General features: G+C 56.5%; 1 protein-coding gene across 2 annotated transcripts in view; it reads left to right on the top strand.

The window, feature by feature from the left end:
- Positions 1 to 18,398, top strand: part of IGF2BP2 (insulin like growth factor 2 mRNA binding protein 2) — a 23,670-nt gene extending 5,272 nt beyond the window's left edge. Inside the window, exons 3-17 of one of the 2 annotated variants that reach the window (XM_017839101.1) lie at positions 4,870 to 4,918; positions 5,249 to 5,300; positions 5,792 to 5,855; positions 7,828 to 8,100; positions 11,901 to 12,035; positions 12,183 to 12,305; positions 12,869 to 13,004; positions 13,194 to 13,322; positions 14,129 to 14,152; positions 15,234 to 15,302; positions 15,595 to 15,711; positions 15,981 to 16,055; positions 16,272 to 16,403; positions 16,669 to 16,782; positions 17,739 to 18,398. In XM_017839101.1, coding sequence (XP_017694590.1) covers positions 4,870 to 4,918; positions 5,249 to 5,300; positions 5,792 to 5,855; positions 7,828 to 8,100; positions 11,901 to 12,035; positions 12,183 to 12,305; positions 12,869 to 13,004; positions 13,194 to 13,322; positions 14,129 to 14,152; positions 15,234 to 15,302; positions 15,595 to 15,711; positions 15,981 to 16,055; positions 16,272 to 16,403; positions 16,669 to 16,782; positions 17,739 to 17,837 — 1,591 coding nt within the window. In that variant the 3' untranslated portion in view covers positions 17,838 to 18,398. The remainder of the gene's footprint in view (positions 1 to 4,869; positions 4,919 to 5,248; positions 5,301 to 5,791; positions 5,856 to 7,827; positions 8,101 to 11,900; positions 12,036 to 12,182; positions 12,306 to 12,868; positions 13,005 to 13,193; positions 13,323 to 14,128; positions 14,153 to 15,233; positions 15,303 to 15,594; positions 15,712 to 15,980; positions 16,056 to 16,271; positions 16,404 to 16,668; positions 16,783 to 17,738) is intronic. The other variant, XM_017839102.1, reaches the window with a different exon arrangement.
- Positions 18,399 to 18,901: the final 503 nt, after the last annotated feature.

The following is an 18,901-nucleotide window of genomic DNA, read 5'->3' on the forward strand; positions in this document are numbered from 1 at the left end:
CCCCTTCCTTCTTTTTTCCCCTTCTTTCTTCCCCCCTTTCTCTCTTTCCCCCCTTCTTTCAGTTTCTCCTCCTTTTTTCTGTTTTCCCCTCCTTTTTCCCCCCCTTTCTTTTTTCTTTACCTTCTCATTTCCCTCCCTCCTCTTCCCCCACCCTCTTTTGTTTCCTCCCCCCCCTTCCTGTGGCCGGGCCGTGACAGATGGGCCGTTATTCCCGTCCGTCCCTATTGTTAATACATCCCAGCTCCCGGGGCTGTGTCCATCCCGTGCTCCCGACCCTCGGCAGGTTGCTGGGCTTTAACAACAACGGATTTTAATTCCTTAAGAGCGTCAGGGCAAAGCCTGGGCTGGGAGGGAACTGGAGCAGCCTCGATGCTCTTGGCAACTGGTTGAAACTGGGGCAGCCCTTTAATGCTCATCCAACCTGGCACTGACGGAGCAACTCGGGAAGATCCGCTGCTGGATGGGGTTGGGAGGCAGCAAAACTTGTCCAGGATGACCCTGATAGACTTAAAATATTTATATATATATAATGGCAGACACAAACCCAACAGGCACTTCCTTCCCTGCCTGGTCGGTGTGGCTGGGTCTGGAAAATTCAGCTGGGATGGAATTTGGTCCGTGCCTGATGATGGGAATCTGTTTTTGTAGATGTTTTCTTCCCTGGGACAAATATTTCATAAAGCAGGCAGGGCTCCTGTTTGATTTCCAGCATGTTTTCCCTCTGGTTTTTCCCACCAGTTCTCTTGAAAACTGATTTTTCAGGAAAGCAGGAGGTGCCAGACCATGTTTTGTCAGCCCCCAGCACCGATCCAAGGTGGAAGGCGATAAAATCCCTTTGTGGCTTTAATGCAGTTAAGATACTAAAGCTTGAGTAGAAAAAAATTCTGCTTTTTTTAGGGCAGAGAGTGGTGAATATTATATTCCATGATGTTAATTATATACCATTATATATGATTTTTCATGTTATTGTGTTATCATTTTGTTATATTACTATATTTTTATTATCGTAGTATTATTACAGGGCTTATATTTAAGCCAGCTCAGTGAAATTGAGTTTCTGATTCCCAAATACTTTGGGATGTGAAGACCCTCTGGAGCAGGAGAGCAGGGGATGGCTGAGTGATCCATAGGAGGATCCAGGGAGGACCTGTGGAGGTTGAGCAGGGAGCTGGTGGCTCGTTTTCATTTCACACCTTCATCTCATCTTTTTTATTCTCCTTCTGTGTCCCTGGATTTTGGAGGGGGTTGTTACCCACTGTTTCCCTGGCAGCTATGGGAGGGCAGGAAGCCACGCTGGAAAACAGGGAGATGTGCCGAAAAAACCCTCAATCCACCTGATTCTGGGGAACCCACCATAAGTTTTAAGGCATTTTCTGTTTTATTGCTTGATTTCAGCAAGTGCAGACCCCGGGCACGTGGCATGGGGTGATGCTGGCAGGTTTTCCTGGGTTTCCATCCCCTTTCCCTTCAGGATTGTGATGTCAGCCCCATGATTTTGCTCTGATGGATGCAGGAAATGACACACAGCTGGATTAGTTCCTGAGCCCACCCCACGGCCTCGCTCCCTCCTCGATCCCATGCGTGCTGCTGGTGCCCAAAACCCGGCTCTGGGATGAAGGAGATGCTCCCTCCTGGAGCTGCTGCCAAGCAGGACCTGTTTGGGTTGAATTTAGAAGGGGAAAAAAACGGGTGAACCTGGTTTCTTTAGCTCTTGAAGACGGTGCTCTGTTCCCACGGGGCACTTTGTCCTGGTCTGGGCACGAGGTGGGTGTGCAGGTAGGGCAGAGCCAAAGGGTGATACAGGAGGATCAGCTCTCCAGGTTATCCGAGGACAGCTCGCTGTGGCAGTTGCATCACACATTTAAGTGTTTTTCCCCGAAGTGGTTGTTACATTTATTATGTTTTTTAAATCCCCACCAGCCTGCTGCAAAACTGGTTGGGGGATAGGTGGCTGCTGCCTCTGGTCATAAGCTCCTGTGCTGGGGTCCTGTCCCTGGAAATCAGTCCCCAGGTTTCGGGAGGAGTGAGGAAAATGAAACTAAAATAAAAATAAAGGGGGTTTCTGCCTCCATGTCCTCCTGGGAGTGGTGTTGGATGAGAGTGGTCCCTGCCCCAGCCTTGGAAATCACACATCCATCGCTCCATCAGTGATGACTGTGTGTGGTCCAGCACTGCTCCAGCCCAGTGGGGAATTACAAGAGCCATAAAAAATACACCCTGTGGGAATAATAACCTTATTTTAAATGGTCAGTGGTGATGATGAGCTGCTGGGAATCCTGCCTGGGGGTGGGGGGAACCTTGGAGCACCATTTGAGTGTCTTTAGGTGCTCTGCATGAGCTTGGATGGACATTGGAAGTGGGAATGTTGTAGTGTCCTTTTGGGAAGTGGGGTTACGTGGCACCGTGCTGTGATCCTTCTGTTTGGGTGTTTGGGGAGGTAGGTAGCAGGCACAGAGGGGTGAGCACCACCTCAGGAGACTGGGCTGCTCTGGCATCTCCCTTGGCATCTCTCATGGCATCTCCCTTGGGAGACATGTAGGGAAATTACAGCCTTGGAGCAATTCAGTTCAAGGCAGAGGCTTCCCAGGAGTGGCCAGGGGACTGTGTGCAGCTGCTGTGCTGGTTTCTCTTGGATGAGCTCCCTCAAAGTACCCTGTGTGCTGGGCTTTGGTGGCGGGTGAGCTGAGCCAGCTGAACCCCAAAGGGAGAGCGGCTCCTCCCTGGCCCAGCCTGTGGCATCCTGATGGTTCCCAAGCTGCAGGAGGAGGCTGTTTGTGGTGATGCTTTGGCTTGCAGCCGAGTGTGGCACCTTGGGATAAGGCCAGTGAAGGTTCCACCCATTGTTTGGGGCCTGGAAGGTGGTGGGAGTAACCAGGCAGCGCGTCCAGCTCTCTCCAATGGTTTGAGGCTCACTGGGATTTGCTCAGGCACAGCGGCCTCACAGCCTGTCACCAGGCATTTTGGGAATGGGATGCATCCCTTGGAGCAGGCAGGAGTGGTCCCCCTGGAGCTGAACATCTGGCCTGGACTTGGGCATCTTAAAATAGCCCCTCTGGGAAGTGCTGGGAGGGTTTAAAAATGAAACCTGTTGTTTACTGGAATGGTCCCCACAGTGTTTGTACTGGGAGCAGTGTCAGCCATGGGCAGGTGACAAGGACAGGAAGAAAGATTCAGGCTCTTGGTGAACCCATCATTGCCATGGTCTCCCTTCCTGGGACCCTCCCAGGTCCTCCTTCATGGCATGGGGTGGAGATGGCTGGGGATGGGATGGGATGAATCCTGCTCCTTCCCTCTCAGGGATCTTACATGTGCATTCCCAGCCGTGAAATCCCTGGTGGCATCTGGGGACAGGAGCCTGTCAAACCCCTTTTCCTGAGCACTCCTCCTCAGCTGGCTGCCAGTGCAGGGTTTGCTGTCCCACTGACCATCCCTGTGTGAGCAGCCCCAGGAGATACGAGCCTCCTCCTCCCTCTTTGCTTGACCGTGGTCCTTGTGGGACCAGCTGTGGGTTTTGTCCTACCCTCACAGCCCACATCTCAAGAAACATCCTTTTCCCTGCCTTTCCCTCGCCGTGTCTGGCCCCAGACTACCCCAAGAACCAGAATGGTTTGCAGGAGCTCAAGATGCTCCTGTGCCATGAGCTGTGAGAGCAGAGACCACAGCTGGAAGGTCTCATTTTCCAGCTGTTGAAGATTGCTGGTGGAATCAGGGTGTTGATGTCTTCTTCCATCTCCTCCTGCCTCCTGGTCCTGCAGGATTTGGCCCAAAGCCCCTGGGTGTTGGTGACCATCAGCTGGAGCTGCTTCCCTGTCCCCACGTAGTGTTGAGGCTGGTGGTGCCTGTCCTTCCAAGCATCCTCCTTAAGCTCATCCCAAGGAAGAGGAAAACTTCATAAAATCAGCTTCCAGCTGCTGATCAGCTCCCAAAACCTGGCTGTGTGTGTGTGGGGAGCTGTCAGGAAGCTCATCCTGGGTATTGGGAGAGCTGAGAACATAGGACAGTGCTTTGATCAGAGCTGACTGACTACAAGCAGGATTGGGAATGCTGATCTGGGTGGCCCATGGATGAGCTCATGGCTTGGTTGGATCCTCCATGGATTGGACTGTCTCAAAACTCCCCACTGCCCAAGCACAGCCAGGCTGGGGAGGTGTTTGGTGGCTGTTATGCCATGGGAAGCCTTGGCAGTGGTTCCTATGCATCCATTCCCCAAGGCTGCTCCGTGATGAGCTTGGGAGTGTAACCATGGCCAGGTTGGGAATGCTGTCACAGCCAGGTTGGGAATGCAACCACAGCCAGGTTTGGAGTGCAACCACGGCCAGGTTGGGAATGCAGCCATGGCCAGATTGGGAACACGATCATGTCAGGTTGGAAGGTCGGGTGTGTTGGCCAGCTCCAAGAATATTTATTTAGGTTTCCCCAAGGAAAGCAGCCCCACGTTGCTGGGAAGTGGTGGACATAGCAGGATATGTGTTTGGAGAGCCCCCTCAAGGGATAGCAGGGCTGGCTGTGGTGGGGCTGGGGGTCCTGTCCCCACCCAGCCCCCAGCCCAGGGCAGCGTGGTCAGGGGTGTCCCTGCATCCCAGCCTCCCTGTGCGGCCATGGCTCTGCAGAGGCTCCTTTCAGGAGGTTTCCTTGGAAACCTGACAGCCAGCATGAGGAGGGAGCATTCTGGAGACAGCTCCAGCCCCGGCAGGGTGACCGGGGCAAAGCTGGGAGAAGCTCTTTCCCTGGGGATGAGCTGCCCTGGCTCGGCGTGGGGAAGCGGGATGCTTCGGAAAGCTCTCCCCAGCTGCCATGTGATTCCCAGAGAGGCTGTTCCCTCTGCTGTGGGGCACCTGCAGACCCTAACCCAGGGCTTTGTCTTTGCAGGAGCAGGAAGATCCAGATCCGAAATATCCCCCCCCACCTACAGTGGGAGGTAAGAAGTGGCCGATCCTAAAAACATCCCGTTCATCTCCCCCTCCATCAGCACGAGCTGTGCTGTTGGAGCATGTGGTCTGCCCATGGGCCACCTTTTACCCTCCCAGTAACCCCAGGAGGGAGCATGAACTGGGCCCCAGCTCCTGCCTGTCTGTGGGTCACGGAGTTGTGGGGCAGCTTTGAGTGGCAGGGCATCTTTGGGATGGTGGGATGCAGGTGGGTGAAGGCATTTAAGCAGTTGGGCGATGTTGGAGGGTGTTTGTGGGGGGAGTGGGCTCTTCCCCTGCCTGTCTGGGGCCTCACCTACCCGGTTTGCTGCTCTCCCCAGGTGCTGGATGGCCTGTTAGCTCAGTACGGGACGGTGGAGAACGTAGAGCAAGGTAAGATGGCCCAGCATGGTCCTCAGCCCTGCAAAATTCCCAGCGCTGCTCCCTGGCTCTGCCCACACCACAGGAAAAGGAAACCCACTGGGGTGAAACCTAATTATCCCAGTAGTACTGGGCTGAACTGGTTTTTCTTTTGGACCCAAGCCCTGCTGGCAGAGGTGGGGCCACCCATCCCGTGGTGGGATGGCATGGGCCATCCATCCTCCATCCCCAGGGATTCTCCTGGTCCCTGACCTGTAAAAACGAACTGACTGTCGTTTGGGGTCCACTGATGGACTGGGGCTGTCCAGCCAGGTGTCCTGCTTGGATCCAGCTTGGCACCTTCTGGTCTTGTTCCAGCCCTGTCCTTGTGCTGGGGGGAAGTACAGCAGTGCCAGGCATCCCCGTCCCACTGTCCCCAGCTGTGTCCCCCCTCTGGAGTGTGCTGGGAGCAGCAGTGACCTCTCTCCCTCCCTGCTCTAACTGTCCTCCTCTTGCTCCCCCAGTGAACACAGACACAGAAACAGCCGTTGTCAACGTGACCTACGCGACCAAGGAAGAGGCAAAAGTGTGAGTGGGCTTTGTTTAGCTTTGTCCATAATTTCACACCACCCAGACTTTTCCTGAGGAATCCCAGGCATCTTGTCTTCTGTCTAAGTTGTCCCACTGCTGGGCTGTCTCCTGCCTTCTCCCCTGATGGGAGATGGGGTTTCCTGTGGCCATCAGCCCTGTGGTTGTCCCTTCAAGGGGCCTTCTCTCCTTGTCTCCTGGACGTGCAATTCCCTTTGGACACTGTCCTTCCTGCAGGGTTCTCTGCCATGGCTCAGTGGCCTTGTCTTCAGGCAGCAAAGTGGAAAACTGAGGGTCAGGTCAGATAAGGAGTTTGTCTTCCCCGGTTGGAAATCCAGGCCAAAACAGGGAATGCACCAGATTAATCACCAGTGTGACCACCCAGTTAGAGCTGCTGAAGGTGGTGAAGGAGATGGCAGAGATGGTGAAGAAATGTGGTGGTGATGGGAGAGTGAGAAAAGCCGAGCTGGAAACCAAAATACGCAGAGACTGTCACCTCCTGTCAAGAGGAACCACCTGGTTGGCTTCTGAAAGTTCTTTTGCCATGGACAAGAGAGGGGTGGATGGATGGGTGGGTGGAGGAGGTGAGAGGGATCCTGGAGGCCCATGGTTGGTGTCTGCAGGAGCAGGGGAGCAGCTGAGGGTGAATCACCTACCTGTTGTGCCAAGGAGTCTCAGAGAAATGTCCCCCACCAGGAACAGCTTCAGGAGGCCGGCAGGACCCGAGGAGGCCGTGTGGAGACATGATGAAAGGTTTATCATAGCCAGCAGAGAGGAAAAAATACAAATTAGGAGTTATTTCTGAAGTGGAAGGACTATTTCAAGCAAAATGCTTTGGTCTAGGCTTGTAGGGACCAGCTCTGTGTAAGCTATGAGTAAACAGTGAGATATTCCTTAATTAGTGGCCGGGGTGTTTTTGGTAGGACCGAGAGCCAGGCAGATCCCAGGCAACTAAGAGCCTTTGTGAGTCCATTTGTTGATGGATGTTCCACCAATTTGTCATCTGTGCTGACCCATCGTGGTGTTGGATAAGCAAGGACAGAGATGGGGAGAGTGATCTCCTGGTCCAGGAGGGCAGAGCAGAGTCCTCCTTGTGCCTCCAGCCTTGGCAGGATCATAGAATCTCCTGAGCTGGGAGGGACCCACAATGATCATCTAGTCCAACGCCTGACCCTGCATTAGACAGCCCCAAAAATCCCACCATGGCCTTGGGATGTGTGGCAAAAAAGGAAAACAGAAGAGTTTCCCCAAGACAGCAGTGCTTGGTACTTTGGGATAAGAGGCTTTTTTGGATGGTGAAGCTGCAGAAGTCCTCAGTGGGCGTGGGTTTCAGGCTTGGCAAGGAGCTGCTTTGTTGTGGTCCATCCACAGCTAAAGTGGGATGTGGTAGAGGGAGGGATGGAGTATGGTTGGAGCCACCACCACTTTGTGGGGTCATGGCAGACACTGGGCACAGCTGAGCATCACCGAGGAGGGGCTGGGGCATGGAGAGTCTGGGTGCTGCCCCCAGCCTTGTCCTGCAAGGAAGGGAGTTGGGATTTCCTAAAAAGGGGCACCACGTGCTACATCCCTCTCCCTGGAGCTGTGGTGGTTGCTCAGAGCTGCTCTATCACCTTTTCCATGTCCAAAAAGCCTGTGAGGCTGTTTCTGGGAAGTACTTTGCCCAGGAGTAGGTTCCCAGGTGAAGGGGCAGGTCCCCAGGCTGCCATCCCACCTCTGCTGGGGACATGAGCTGTGTGCCAGCTCCAGCATCAGCCACGTGGGAGGGGATGATGTCCCACCACGCTGTGGGACTTGCTCCTCATGGGAAAAGGGAGGGGCTCTGGCTTCCCATGGCCACCTTCTCCAAACCGGGGAGGGAGAAGCTGAGGACTGGGGAGGGGCCATGGACTACCAGACTCTGGGGGAGAGCTGGTGGGGTGCCCGTCCCCGGGGAGCCCCTCAGCACCCTGCGCGTGTCCCTGCCTTGCAGAGCCATAGAGAAGCTGAGCGACCACCAGTTTGAGAACTATTCCTTCAAGATTTCCTACATCCCGGATGAAGAGGTGAGCTCCCCTCCGCCCCCCCAGCGATCCCGCCGCGGGGGCCACTCTTCCAGGGAGCGGGGCTCCTCCCCGGGGGGCTCCTCGCAGCCCAAACAGCTCGAGTTCCCACTGCGGATGCTGGTGCCCACGCAGTTTGTTGGTGCGATCATAGGAAAGGAGGGCTTGACCATAAAGAACCTTACTAAGCAAACCCAGTCCAAGTAAGTACTTCCAATGGTTTTGTTTCCTTCTGTAGGGTGCTGCAGGTCCCAGCTTGGGGTCCTCCCTGCACTCGGGGCTCTGGAGTGCCGGCCAGTGCCGATTCCTTGGGGTGCAGCCTTCAGGGGATGGTGGCAGAACTCAAATCCTGAACCATTCCTGCTGGCCAGGGTGGTCTCGGTGCAGCAGGAGGGGGATGCACGTTGGAAAAGGCCAGGAATGAGTTCCTAAAGCCTCATGAAAGCAGCTGGGGATGAGGCTTTAGGGAGAAATGGAAAGTTTGGGGTTAAAATCCCAGAGGGGAATCCTCAGTGCAGTGGTCCTTGCCCTCGGGATTTGCTCATCAATGGGATCATAATCATATGGGATGAGCATCCCATATGGGCTAGAACTGTTGTAGGGGGAAAGGGGACACCGTGGGAGCACTGCCATGAGAAGGACAGGCTTTGTAACTGTTGGAAGCCTTTTTTTAGCAATTAACATTTTTTTTAACATTTCTGTTTTCAAAAAAAAAAGAAGGAAAGAACAAAAAGGGGGATTTGTCTTGCCAAAGTTTTCCATGTTTCTCTTGTCGCTGTCCTCCTTGATTTCACCGCTGATCCTCCGCATGGTTTTCCTGCATGGTTTGTTCCTGCCCAGGTGTGTTTGTGTCTAACCCAAAGCTGCCTTCTCCCATGCTCATCATCCCAAACCCAGTGATCCCATGGGACGTAGGACTCCTGTCCCATAACAACATCCTAGTTCTCAGAGGAGCTTTTAGAGGCAAATTATTTGGTAGTAGCGCAGCCGGAGGTAGGAAGACGATCCAGACCCCGGCATTGGGTTGGCAGGAAGAGGTTTGTATGGAAAGGGGGCAGATGAGTAGGGAGAGAGGAGCTCTTGGAGCCCGGCTGGCCCTCGGGCAGGGCCACCTGGTGGCTGTGAGCTGGTCCCTGTTGGCCACAAGCCCTTCTCCAGGTGAGTCCTGGTGGGATGAACAGCAGGGGTAGCTGTGTCCCCACCACCCAAGACTGGAAGTTGCCCTTTCCAAGCCCTGAGCCTGGTGAAGAGTGGGAAGGTGCTGGTTTCTCCTGATCACGAGGCCAAACGCTGCTGCCTGGGGCAGTTTCTGCCATGAAATTGTCCTTCCTTATGGATTAGCTCCCTGTGCCTGCCCTGAAGACCCAGTGCCCTGGAGGAAGGCCACGCTCCGTGCTCGCCCCCTCTCCTGACCTACCCACAGAGACCGTGTGCCACCACTTCCACTCCAGCCTTGGGCAAAGAGGACCTCAAGCACCCGTCCTGGGCAGTCTCAGGAGACCCTTTCCTTCAGTTTGGGGTGTCATCCCACAGCTGTGTCCTTGCTCAGGCCACCCTGAGTGATGTCCAGCCCCTGCTCCTACCCAAAGCAACCTTGGGTTCTGGATTCTTCTGGTCACATCGGACTTCACCCCCCGGCTGCACACGCAGTGATCCCAGAGGTGCTCCTGAGCTCCAGGGGACAAAACTGTCCCCCAGCTGAGCCATCTTCTCCCACGAAGAAGCCCAGGCCAAGAGCCCACCCCACCAGATGACCTTCCACAGCCCCTGGAACTCAGTGAGGAGAGGACCATGGCTAACAGGATAACCCTGCATGAACACCGTATTGTCCACCTGGAGAGGGCTGTCCCTCATGGCCACCACTCCCTGAAGCATTCCCAGACCCCTGTGAGGTGTCTTGGAGGCTTTTCCTGCTACACCATGGGCAAACTTGCCCTGTCCCTGTCCCACCATCCCTGGTCGCCCCTTCCTGCAGCTCCTGGTGATGGGGTGAGGGTGCTGAGGGTCCCCTTCCCCATCCTCCCATTGGAATGGAGCTGTGCAGCAGTGGCACTGGGATGTGCTGGAAAGTCCAGAGCTCTCCCTTCTCCAGCCCTTTGGGGTGGGACATGCCTCGAACACGGCAGCCCCTTCCTGGCGTCACATCTTCCCTCTGCAAAGGGAGCTCATGCCTCACACCCAGGTCTGGGATGGCTTGGTCAGCCAGAAACTTGGCTCGTGCCTCTCTCTGGGGATTGTCCAAGGTCCTCATCACCTCAGTGCCTCCATTCAGCCCTTCCCTGGTGCTTGGTCCTTCTCCAGGGCAGAGGCTCAGCTGTGTCCCCACCTCCACCAGCCTCGGCTGCTCGTGGGTTCAAGGAGCTGCCTGGCTCCCGTGTGTGGGGTTTGTTGGGATCCTCATGGGTTCCCCCTAACTGGGAGCATCAGCTTGGTCTGTGATTGCCTTGTGTGGCCCCTTGTGATGTTCTTGCCCTGTCCCCGGCGAAGGGGGAGGCAGGGTGTCCCTGTGCCTGCTGGGAACAGATCCTGCAAACCAACCTGACAGAGCTGCACGGCTGGGAGCGCCTCAGGGGTGTCACACAGCACACAGCAGGGTCACCACGGGCTGTAGATGTGACCAAGGGCAGGGAGAGCTCAGCAGTGCCGGTGTCCCCATCACCTCCTTGCACAGTCCACTCAGGACCAGCTTCCTGCCCGAGCAGCTCTGGCTGAAGCCGTGGGAGATCCGGAGAGATGGAGCCTACAAAGGGGATCACACTCTGTTTTCACTCCCTACTCATCGCTTGGATGGAACCACTCTGAGGTCCCTGTGGAGCTGGTGGAGTTGGCTCTGCCCTTATCTCAGCTCCCCCAGCCTTACCTGGCTCACCCTCCGCTGCTCACGTTCCGACGCGCTGGCTCAGGAGCTCATGGAAGAGTTGACCTGTGCAAACCCACCGGGACCCCACACCATTCCCCCACGGATGGGGGTGACTCTGCCCCACAGGCCTTGGCCTGGCACACACAGCGACACCAGGAGTGACCCCAGTCGGGACGGAGACCTCGGAGACGTGACCGGAGGCTCTGCCTCGTCAGAGCCGAGCACCGGTGGGATTCACCGAGGGGCTGAGCGGCCACTGCCGCCCCTACTCAGAAGATGTGGCCCTGGCTGCGGCAGTGACAGGGACACACGGTGGTGGCCCGTGGCAGGACAGCTGCATGGCGTCCGTCATTCTGCGGCGGGAAGAGCGCGCGGCCTCGCGCGGAGAAGACGGAGAGGTCGCTTCCCCCTGCTCTCCAGGACGCGTGGTTGAAGTGCGGGAGTCTCCTACCCTGCTTTCCTCTCTCCCTCTCTCTCAGGGCCTTTGCCAGGTACGGTTGAGCGTGAGGAGCGAGCTGGAGGCGCGTTCCGCCTCCCCGCCATGAGCTGAGGGAGGACCAGAGGAGGAGAGCAGGTCCCGCCGGGCGCACGGGAGGGACTGCTGCTCTCCCGAGGGAGGGCGTGAGTACCAGCGCTGTTGTTGACGTGTTGCCTCCGTGTTGGGACAGACCCTGCCCACGGGTAAGTTCTCTCTGTCCCGAAGGACGTGGTCGCTGGACAGCCTCGGGTATTGTGCAGAGAGAGGTGGAGGTCGGAAGGGACCTCTGGAGACCCCTGACCCGGTCTCTGGCTCCGAGTGGGATTGGCATCAGAGAGGATAGGCAGGTGGCTCAGGGCTTTGAGCTGTTGAGGGTTTGTTCTGCCTCCTCGATGCATTGGTTGACGTTGTGACACCCCTCAGCTCCCGGGGACCTCGTGTCCTAAAGGCAAACATAGCCCAGGTCTGGTCCAAAGCACCCGAAACCAAACACGACCTGGGCTTGCATGAGCCAGGTGGTGGCAGATGCACCTGAGACCCAGGTTCACCCCAAAGCTTGAGCAAGTGTTGAAATGATTTTTTCTCAGCTCCTGAGCTCTCGAAAACCTCTGTGTGCCGCCAGACCCATCTCAGGGGGCTCCTCTCTGCCGGTTGTTTCTCCGTAGGGTCGACATCCACCGGAAGGAGAACGCTGGCGCCGCCGAAAAGCCCATCACCATCCACGCCACGCCGGAGGGCTGCTCCGAAGCCTGTCGCATGATCCTGGATATCATGCAGAAGGAGGCTGATGAAACTAAATCGTGAGTGCTGCGGGCTCAGCCAGACGGGTGGTGGTTTGAAACGGTGGTGTTTCTTCTGCTCCTTCCACCGCGTCCGTAGTGCCCCTGCCTGGAAATGAGTTTCCTGGCCAGACGGACCTTTGGATTTTATTTTTGAATCCGTTTTAGAGCAGAAGAGATTCCCTTGAAAATCCTGGCACACAACAGCCTGGTGGGGAGGTTGATTGGCAAGGAGGGCCGCAACCTCAAGAAGATTGAGCAGGACACGGGCACGAAGATCACCATCTCCCCGTAAGTTCCTGTGACAGGACAAGGGCAATGGCTTCCCACTACCAGAGGGCAGGGATAGATGGGATATTGGGAAGGAATTCTTCTCTGTGAGGGTGGGGAGGCCCTGGCACAGGTTGCCCAGAGAAGCTGTGGCTGCCCCTGGATCCCTGGAAGTGTCCAAGGCCAGGTTGGACAGGGCTTGGAGCAACCTGGGCTAGTGGAAGGTGTCCCTGCCCATGGCAGGGGGTGGCACTGGATGGGCTTTAAGGTCCCTTCTAACCCAAACCATTCTGGAATTTCATGATTCAGTGAAGTCCTGGTGAACACCAAGCCACCTCCTTCCATCCAGCATGGGATGGGCTGTGCTAGAGCCAGAAAACAGAGCAGTTGTGTCCTTCCATGTACATTCCCATCTCAGGTGGACATTCCTCAGCCCAGGTGGATGGTGGCGCTGGGCCAGGAGAGGGGGGGATGTGTGGAATCTGTCTTAGGGAGGAACCCTCAGCTTTGATTTGAGTTTTCCTGGGGCTTTTCTTGCCCCGGAGGAAGAATGTAACGGCGTGTCCGGGTTTCCCTGCGGGCAGTTTGCAGGATTTGACCATTTACAACCCCGAGCGGACCATCACGGTGAAGGGCAGCACGGAGGCCTGTTCCCATGCCGAGGTGGAGATCATGAAGAAGCTGAGAGAGGCCTACGAGAACGACGTGGTGGCTGTCAATGTAAGCTCCAGCCTTCCCCCTGGGATGCTCCCGCTCCACTGAGGTGGCCAGAAGAAAACTGGAGGGGAGAGGGTCAATATGTTATGACAAGGGTTGGTTGGCCCTCACCCATCACACCCACAGAGGGGTGAGAAGCCCAAAACCCCCACTCTGCCTTTCACACCTCTCTCCACCTCTTTGTTTTCCCAGCAACAAGCCAACCTGATCCCAGGACTGAACCTCAACGCCTTGGGCATCTTCTCCACAGGGCTGTCCATGCTCCCATCCGCCCCAGGGGCCCGAGGGGCTGCAGCTGCCACCCCCTACCACCCCTTTGCAGTAAGTGTGGGAGGCTTTGGGGTGTGGGGGTGTGTTCCTGGGGGCAGAGTGGTGTCTGGAGCGTCCTGCTGGAGCTGTTGGCTTTGGGTGGTCACTGGAACTGCAGGAGCCTTGAGTGGGAGCTCTGACTCTTGGCCATTTGGGGAGGATGCTGTCTTGGCAGCAGAGTGGAGAGGACAGGGAATGAAGGTGGCTTATCCTTCCTTGGATTCAGCTCCTGGGAAGATCCCTGTGTTGTGCTGAGCTTGGTTCCACGTGTTTAAGGACTAGCTGTGTCTCGGGGGTCAGTGTCTGAAGAGAGTGTGGAAGAACCTTGCGGGTGCTCTTCAGTCCGGACTCCAAGCCCACCACTGGGTTGGTGTGGGCTGGGTTGTGCCCTGTGGGTCTGGTCTTGGTGGCCACCTGAGTCCCCTGGTGTGGTCACAGGATGTGCAGGGGACGAGCAGCCCACCCTGTGCATCCACCAACAAAGGATCACCTTGGATCCCTGCCCTGGCACACAGGGGTTGTGCTTGCAGGGAGCCAATCTCCACCCCACCTCATAGGGAGGCATTTTCCTTGTTCATGGGGTGCTGAGACCTGGGGAAGGATCTTCAAAACCCCTGAGGTCCCATGTGGGCAGCAATGGTCCAGTGCCCAGAGACCACGGTGGCCAAAGTGCTGATGGAGAAAGTCCATCCAGCAGCATCTGCAGAGCACCCTTGGGTCCCCCAGGGGCTGTGGACTGTCTCTGTTAGTCTCTGAAGAGTTTATTCCAAGTTGTGGGTTAATTGACTTGTGCTGTTTTCTCTCCCTGGCGATGGCAGCAGCAGAGTGGGCGCAGGAGGACGGTGAGTGCCAGGGAGGGTGAGGGGGGCTGTGGTGGCTCTGGAGGGCACCAGGAGGGTCAATTGGTGTGTCTGTGCCAGCCCATGGCAGGGAGGATGTCCTCCCTGTATGTTGGGAGACATCAGCTTGTGGGAAGTATTTGTGGGTGTGATGGGGAGGGTCTGGGCAGGCTTCTGAAGGGCAGCGTTTGGTGTGGGGTCCTTCACCCCAAAGCTTTGCATGTCCTGTTTTAAGTCCCCCTAGTGAGGCCAAGAGGAGCAATTTCCTCTTGGAAATCGACCCTGTTTATTTATAGTAAGACAAAAATGTGGAGGTCTAGAGACTGGGCAAGGATGGAGGATGAGAAAGGAGTTTCACAGTGAATGGGGGAGGCTGAGAAGTGGGGGCCACCCTGGCTGGGTGGGAGATGACCTGTTGATGCCCCCCAGAGTGGGAGGGAGTTGTGTCTGTTGCCAGGAGAAATGTCTGATGGATTTGAGACACAGAAGAGGTTGAGTTGGGTTGGGGTGGGGTGCTGGCATGCAGTCCTTCCTTCTGGCCATGGAGAGGCCCTCTGCTTTCTCCCTGCTCCCAGCCTGGGTATTGGGAGAACATCTTCAGCCTTTGCTTTTCCCTCTCTTGGAACTGGAGAGGGACAATGGGGGTGGAAATCAGAGCCAAAGCAGACGTTTTGCTCAGTTCTCCCCAACCCCCACCTTCTCCACAGGGGACCAGTGGTGGTTGCAGCACAGCCAAGAGGCTTTCCAGGGTTGTGGCCACTCCATCAGCAGGACATGGCCAAAAAAACAGCAGTGGGGAGGAACTGGGGTTAACTGAGAGCTCCCACCGCCTCCCAGCCCCTTTGTGCTGGACCAGAAGCACAGCATCCAGGCTGTAGCTCACCCTTTTACACCCTTGGGTGCACCCACAGTCTCAGAGGGGTCTCAGGGGGTGAGAGGTGGTCCCTGAGTCCCCACCAGGCTCATGGTGGTGGCACACTGCTCTTCTCACTTGTACTAGGGGTGGCTGGGATGGGGCTGGGAAGGGGCTGGCACCTTGGGGATGTCACTGATGTCACTGACCCTGTTTCCTCTCCCACCACAGGGCTCCTCAGCCTACGTGTCGGGTCTGTACGGAGCCTCTCCGGCCGGCACCTTCCCCCACCAGCACCCTGTAAGTGCCCCTCCCCCATCAGCACCCCAAAAGTGCCCCAGCACCTCCCTCCATGAGGTCTTCACTTGAGCACCCTGGGAGGGGGGGGGGTGTGTGGCCAGGGCAGGCAAAAAACCAAGGTAGGTGCCAGCACCTCGACCCAACCCAACCCAACTCCCAGAACTTACCCAACTCAACCCGCACCAACCCAGCCCAACCCAGCTCCTCCTCAACCCTGGCATGCTGGGGTGGGGAGGCCACCCCCTGATCCATCTGATCCCCTGACCCTCTGGCTTCTCTGTGTCCCTTCCAGCTGCCGGAGCAGGAGGTGGTGAACTTGTTCATCCCGACGCAGGCGGTGGGGGCCATCATCGGCAAGAAGGGGCAGCACATCAAGCAGCTGGCACGGTTTGCTGGTGCCTCCATCAAGGTGAGCAGGGCTCTGCAGGGGTTACCTGGGGCCTTCATGCCTCAGTTTCCCCTTCCTGCTATTGAGGGCAGAGAATGGGAGCCCTTGGGGGGTGGTTTTACTCCCCAAATTAGTAGAAACCCAGCCCTGCAGCCTGGTTGTCACTCCTGCACGGATGGGGGGATGTCCTTGTATGGGGGGGATGTCCTTGCATGGGGGGGACATCCCATTTAGGGGTGGTCTTGCCCGAGGAGGGAGTCCCACTCACAGTCCTTCCCACTCCCTCCCAGATCGCCCCAGCAGAAGGTCCGGACGCCAGCGAGCGGATGGTGATCATCACGGGGCCACCCGAGGCTCAGTTCAAGGTGTGCTGGCTGTGGGGTGGGTGCTGGGTGAGGACATGGGCAGGGACACAGCGAGGGCATCCCTGCGGTCCCCGCTGTGCTGCCACCCTCTGAGTGCCAAGGGGGCTCATGGCTTGGGACCACGACTTTGGTGCTGGTGGCACATCATCACCCATGGGGAGGGAGGGCACGGCAGGCACCGCTGGTTTTACTTCCCTTCTTCTGTCCCCTCTGCAGGCCCAGGGACGAATATTCGGGAAGCTGAAGGAGGAAAACTTCTTTAACCCGAAGGAGGAGGTGAAGCTCGAAGCCCACATCAAGGTGCCTTCCTTCGCTGCCGGCCGCGTCATCGGCAAAGGCGGCAAGACGGTAGGTGGGGGGTGTGGGGGTGCTCCCACCTGTCCCAGTGGGACAGAGTTGGGTGTCCCCCATGTCCCATCAACCTGTCCAGGTGCTCCGTGATCCCAGCAATGTCTCAGTCCCTGGAGGTGGCTCTTCATGGTGGCTGAGGGGGACGGGGTGTGACCCACGGCATTCCCAGTGCCATGTGCCGGCTCGGAGCTGGGGGTGGCACCGGCAACGGAGGATTTTGGCTCTTCCACGGCAAAACCTGGATCTGTGTCCTTTTCTCCAGGTGAATGAGCTGCAGAATTTAACGAGTGCAGAAGTGATTGTGCCGCGGGACCAAACCCCGGACGAGAACGACGAGGTCGTCGTCAAAATCATCGGGCATTTCTTTGCCAGTCAGGTGAGGTTTGGCCACGTGGCCGTGGCTTTTCTGGCACTCCCAGCCAGGTTAAGGAAAGCCACCAAGCACAGCATTCGTTCCCTGAGCATCCTGCTGCCCTGATCTGGGAGGTTTCTGGGCAGTTATGGTCACTGCAGTGTAAGAAGGATCTGAAGCCATCAGAGAGTGTCCAAAGGAGGCAGCGAGGATGGGGAAGGGCCTTGATTTGGAGCCGTGGGAGGACACTGAGGGCACTTGGTGTGTTCAGCTGGAGAAGAGGAGGCTGAGGGGAGACCTCACTGCACTTCCAACTGCCTGGGCAGGGGCAGAGGAGGGGCAGGGACTGAGCTCTGCTCTGGGGGGACCAGGGACAGCACCCAGGGAATGGCTGGAGCTGTGTCAGGGCAGGCTCAGGTTGGATCTCAGGGAAAGGTTCTTCCCCCAGAGGGTGGTTGGGCACTGCCCAGGCTCCCCAGGGCAGTGGGCACAGCCCCAAGGCTGCCAGAGCTCCAGGAGGGTTTGGCTGATCCTCTGGGGCACAGGGGGTGACTCTTGGGGCTGGGCTTGTGCAGGGCCGAGGGTTGGACTGGATGACCCTTGTGGGTCCCTTCCAACTCAGTAATCCTGTGAGTCTATGAGCAGCTTGTTTATGAGGCCAGAAATTATAAAGGAGGTTTGGCTGCTTTAAAATTAAAGTTTTCCTCAGTTTAGCCAAAATCTGTCTTGCCCACTGGGTGGGAGTGGGCTCCCCCATCCCACCTGGGTGCACGTACCACACCCTTGGCTCCTGGCTGCTGGGGGGTGACACCCCAAAATTGAGGCCATGGAGCAATGGAAGAACAAGCTAAACCCCAGCTTTAATTACAGCCGGGCTTCCTGGGGTTAAAAGCTGTTGTGGTTGTGATGCTGTCATGGCTCGGGGAGGGGGGCAGAGCTGCCGGTGGTGCCCCCTGACCCCCATTTCTGCCTCCCCCCAGACCGCCCAGCGCAAGATCAGGGAAATCGTGCAGCAGGTGAAGCAGCAGGAGCACAAACACGCTCAGGGAGCCGCGGCCTCGCAGCAGCACAGCAAGTGAGGCTCCCGCCAGCACCGCCCGACGAATGTAACCCCCCCGGCGCCCCCGGACCCCCAGCAGGGCAGGGCACAAACCAAAGACCCCCCCGGGCCCCCCAGCTGTCAGCCGGGAGGGGCACGGGGAGGGCTCCCTCCACCCCGCAGCCTCTGCCTTATTCCATCGCCTCCCCCGCCAACGCTCTCCCTCCAGGTGGACTAACACAGGCAGAGAGAGGGGATTTGGATTTTGGAATTTTTGGGAATTTTGTTTGGGATTTGTTTGGAGTTTTCCCCCACCCCGTTTCACCCAGGAGGGGCTGGCCCGGCCTGGGGGGGCCACGGCGCTCGTTAATTTTAGAATTAATATATCGGTAACAAAACTAACGCCCCATTTTTAAGTTTTGTAAGGTTTTATTTTGGGGGGTTTTTTTAATTATTTTTCTTTTTTTTTTTTTTTAATTTTCAGGGGGAGGGGGCTCTTTGTTTTTAGCAAAAGCAGGCTTTTCTAGAGGTCTAAGGGCAGGAGCTGGTCCATTGGTTCTCTAATGCACCGTAGAGCAGCAGAGCTGTAGGATTGCCAGCAGGGAAAAAAATTATTAAATAAGTGTTAAAAAACAATTTCTGAAGGGCTTTGAGAAGAGCAGGGCCTGGAGGAGTCAACAGGATTCCCCTTGCCTCCTGCAAGAGGAATCTCTCCCTCACCCACCCTTTCCTCTTTGCTTCACAGACTCCAAAAGTGGGGGTTGCATCCGTTCTGTCCCCCCTTTCTGTCTGTCCGTCCTCTCTCCATCACTGCCCGGCACTGACATCCCTGAAAAACTATGGGCAGCACCAGCCCTGCCCGCTTTAGGCTGGGAAATGTCCTTGTTGCAGGGAGAGGAGGGGGAAATGGGTGGAGGGAAAAAAAAAAAAGTGGATTTACAAAAGAGGTTGCCAGCCCAGGGGCTGGAAAAACCAACCAGCAAAATTAAAAATAATTTTTTGAAAAAAATTTTTAAAAAAATATTTTTAAAATTAAAAATATCCCCAACGATCCCCCCACCACACACACACACACACACACACACACAGACACACACAAAAAAA

The sequence above is a fragment of the Lepidothrix coronata genome, unplaced genomic scaffold (assembly GCF_001604755.1).
Source record: "Lepidothrix coronata isolate B3197 unplaced genomic scaffold, Lepidothrix_coronata-1.0 Scaffold374, whole genome shotgun sequence".
In the NCBI taxonomy this organism is placed as follows: domain Eukaryota; kingdom Metazoa; phylum Chordata; class Aves; order Passeriformes; family Pipridae; genus Lepidothrix; species Lepidothrix coronata.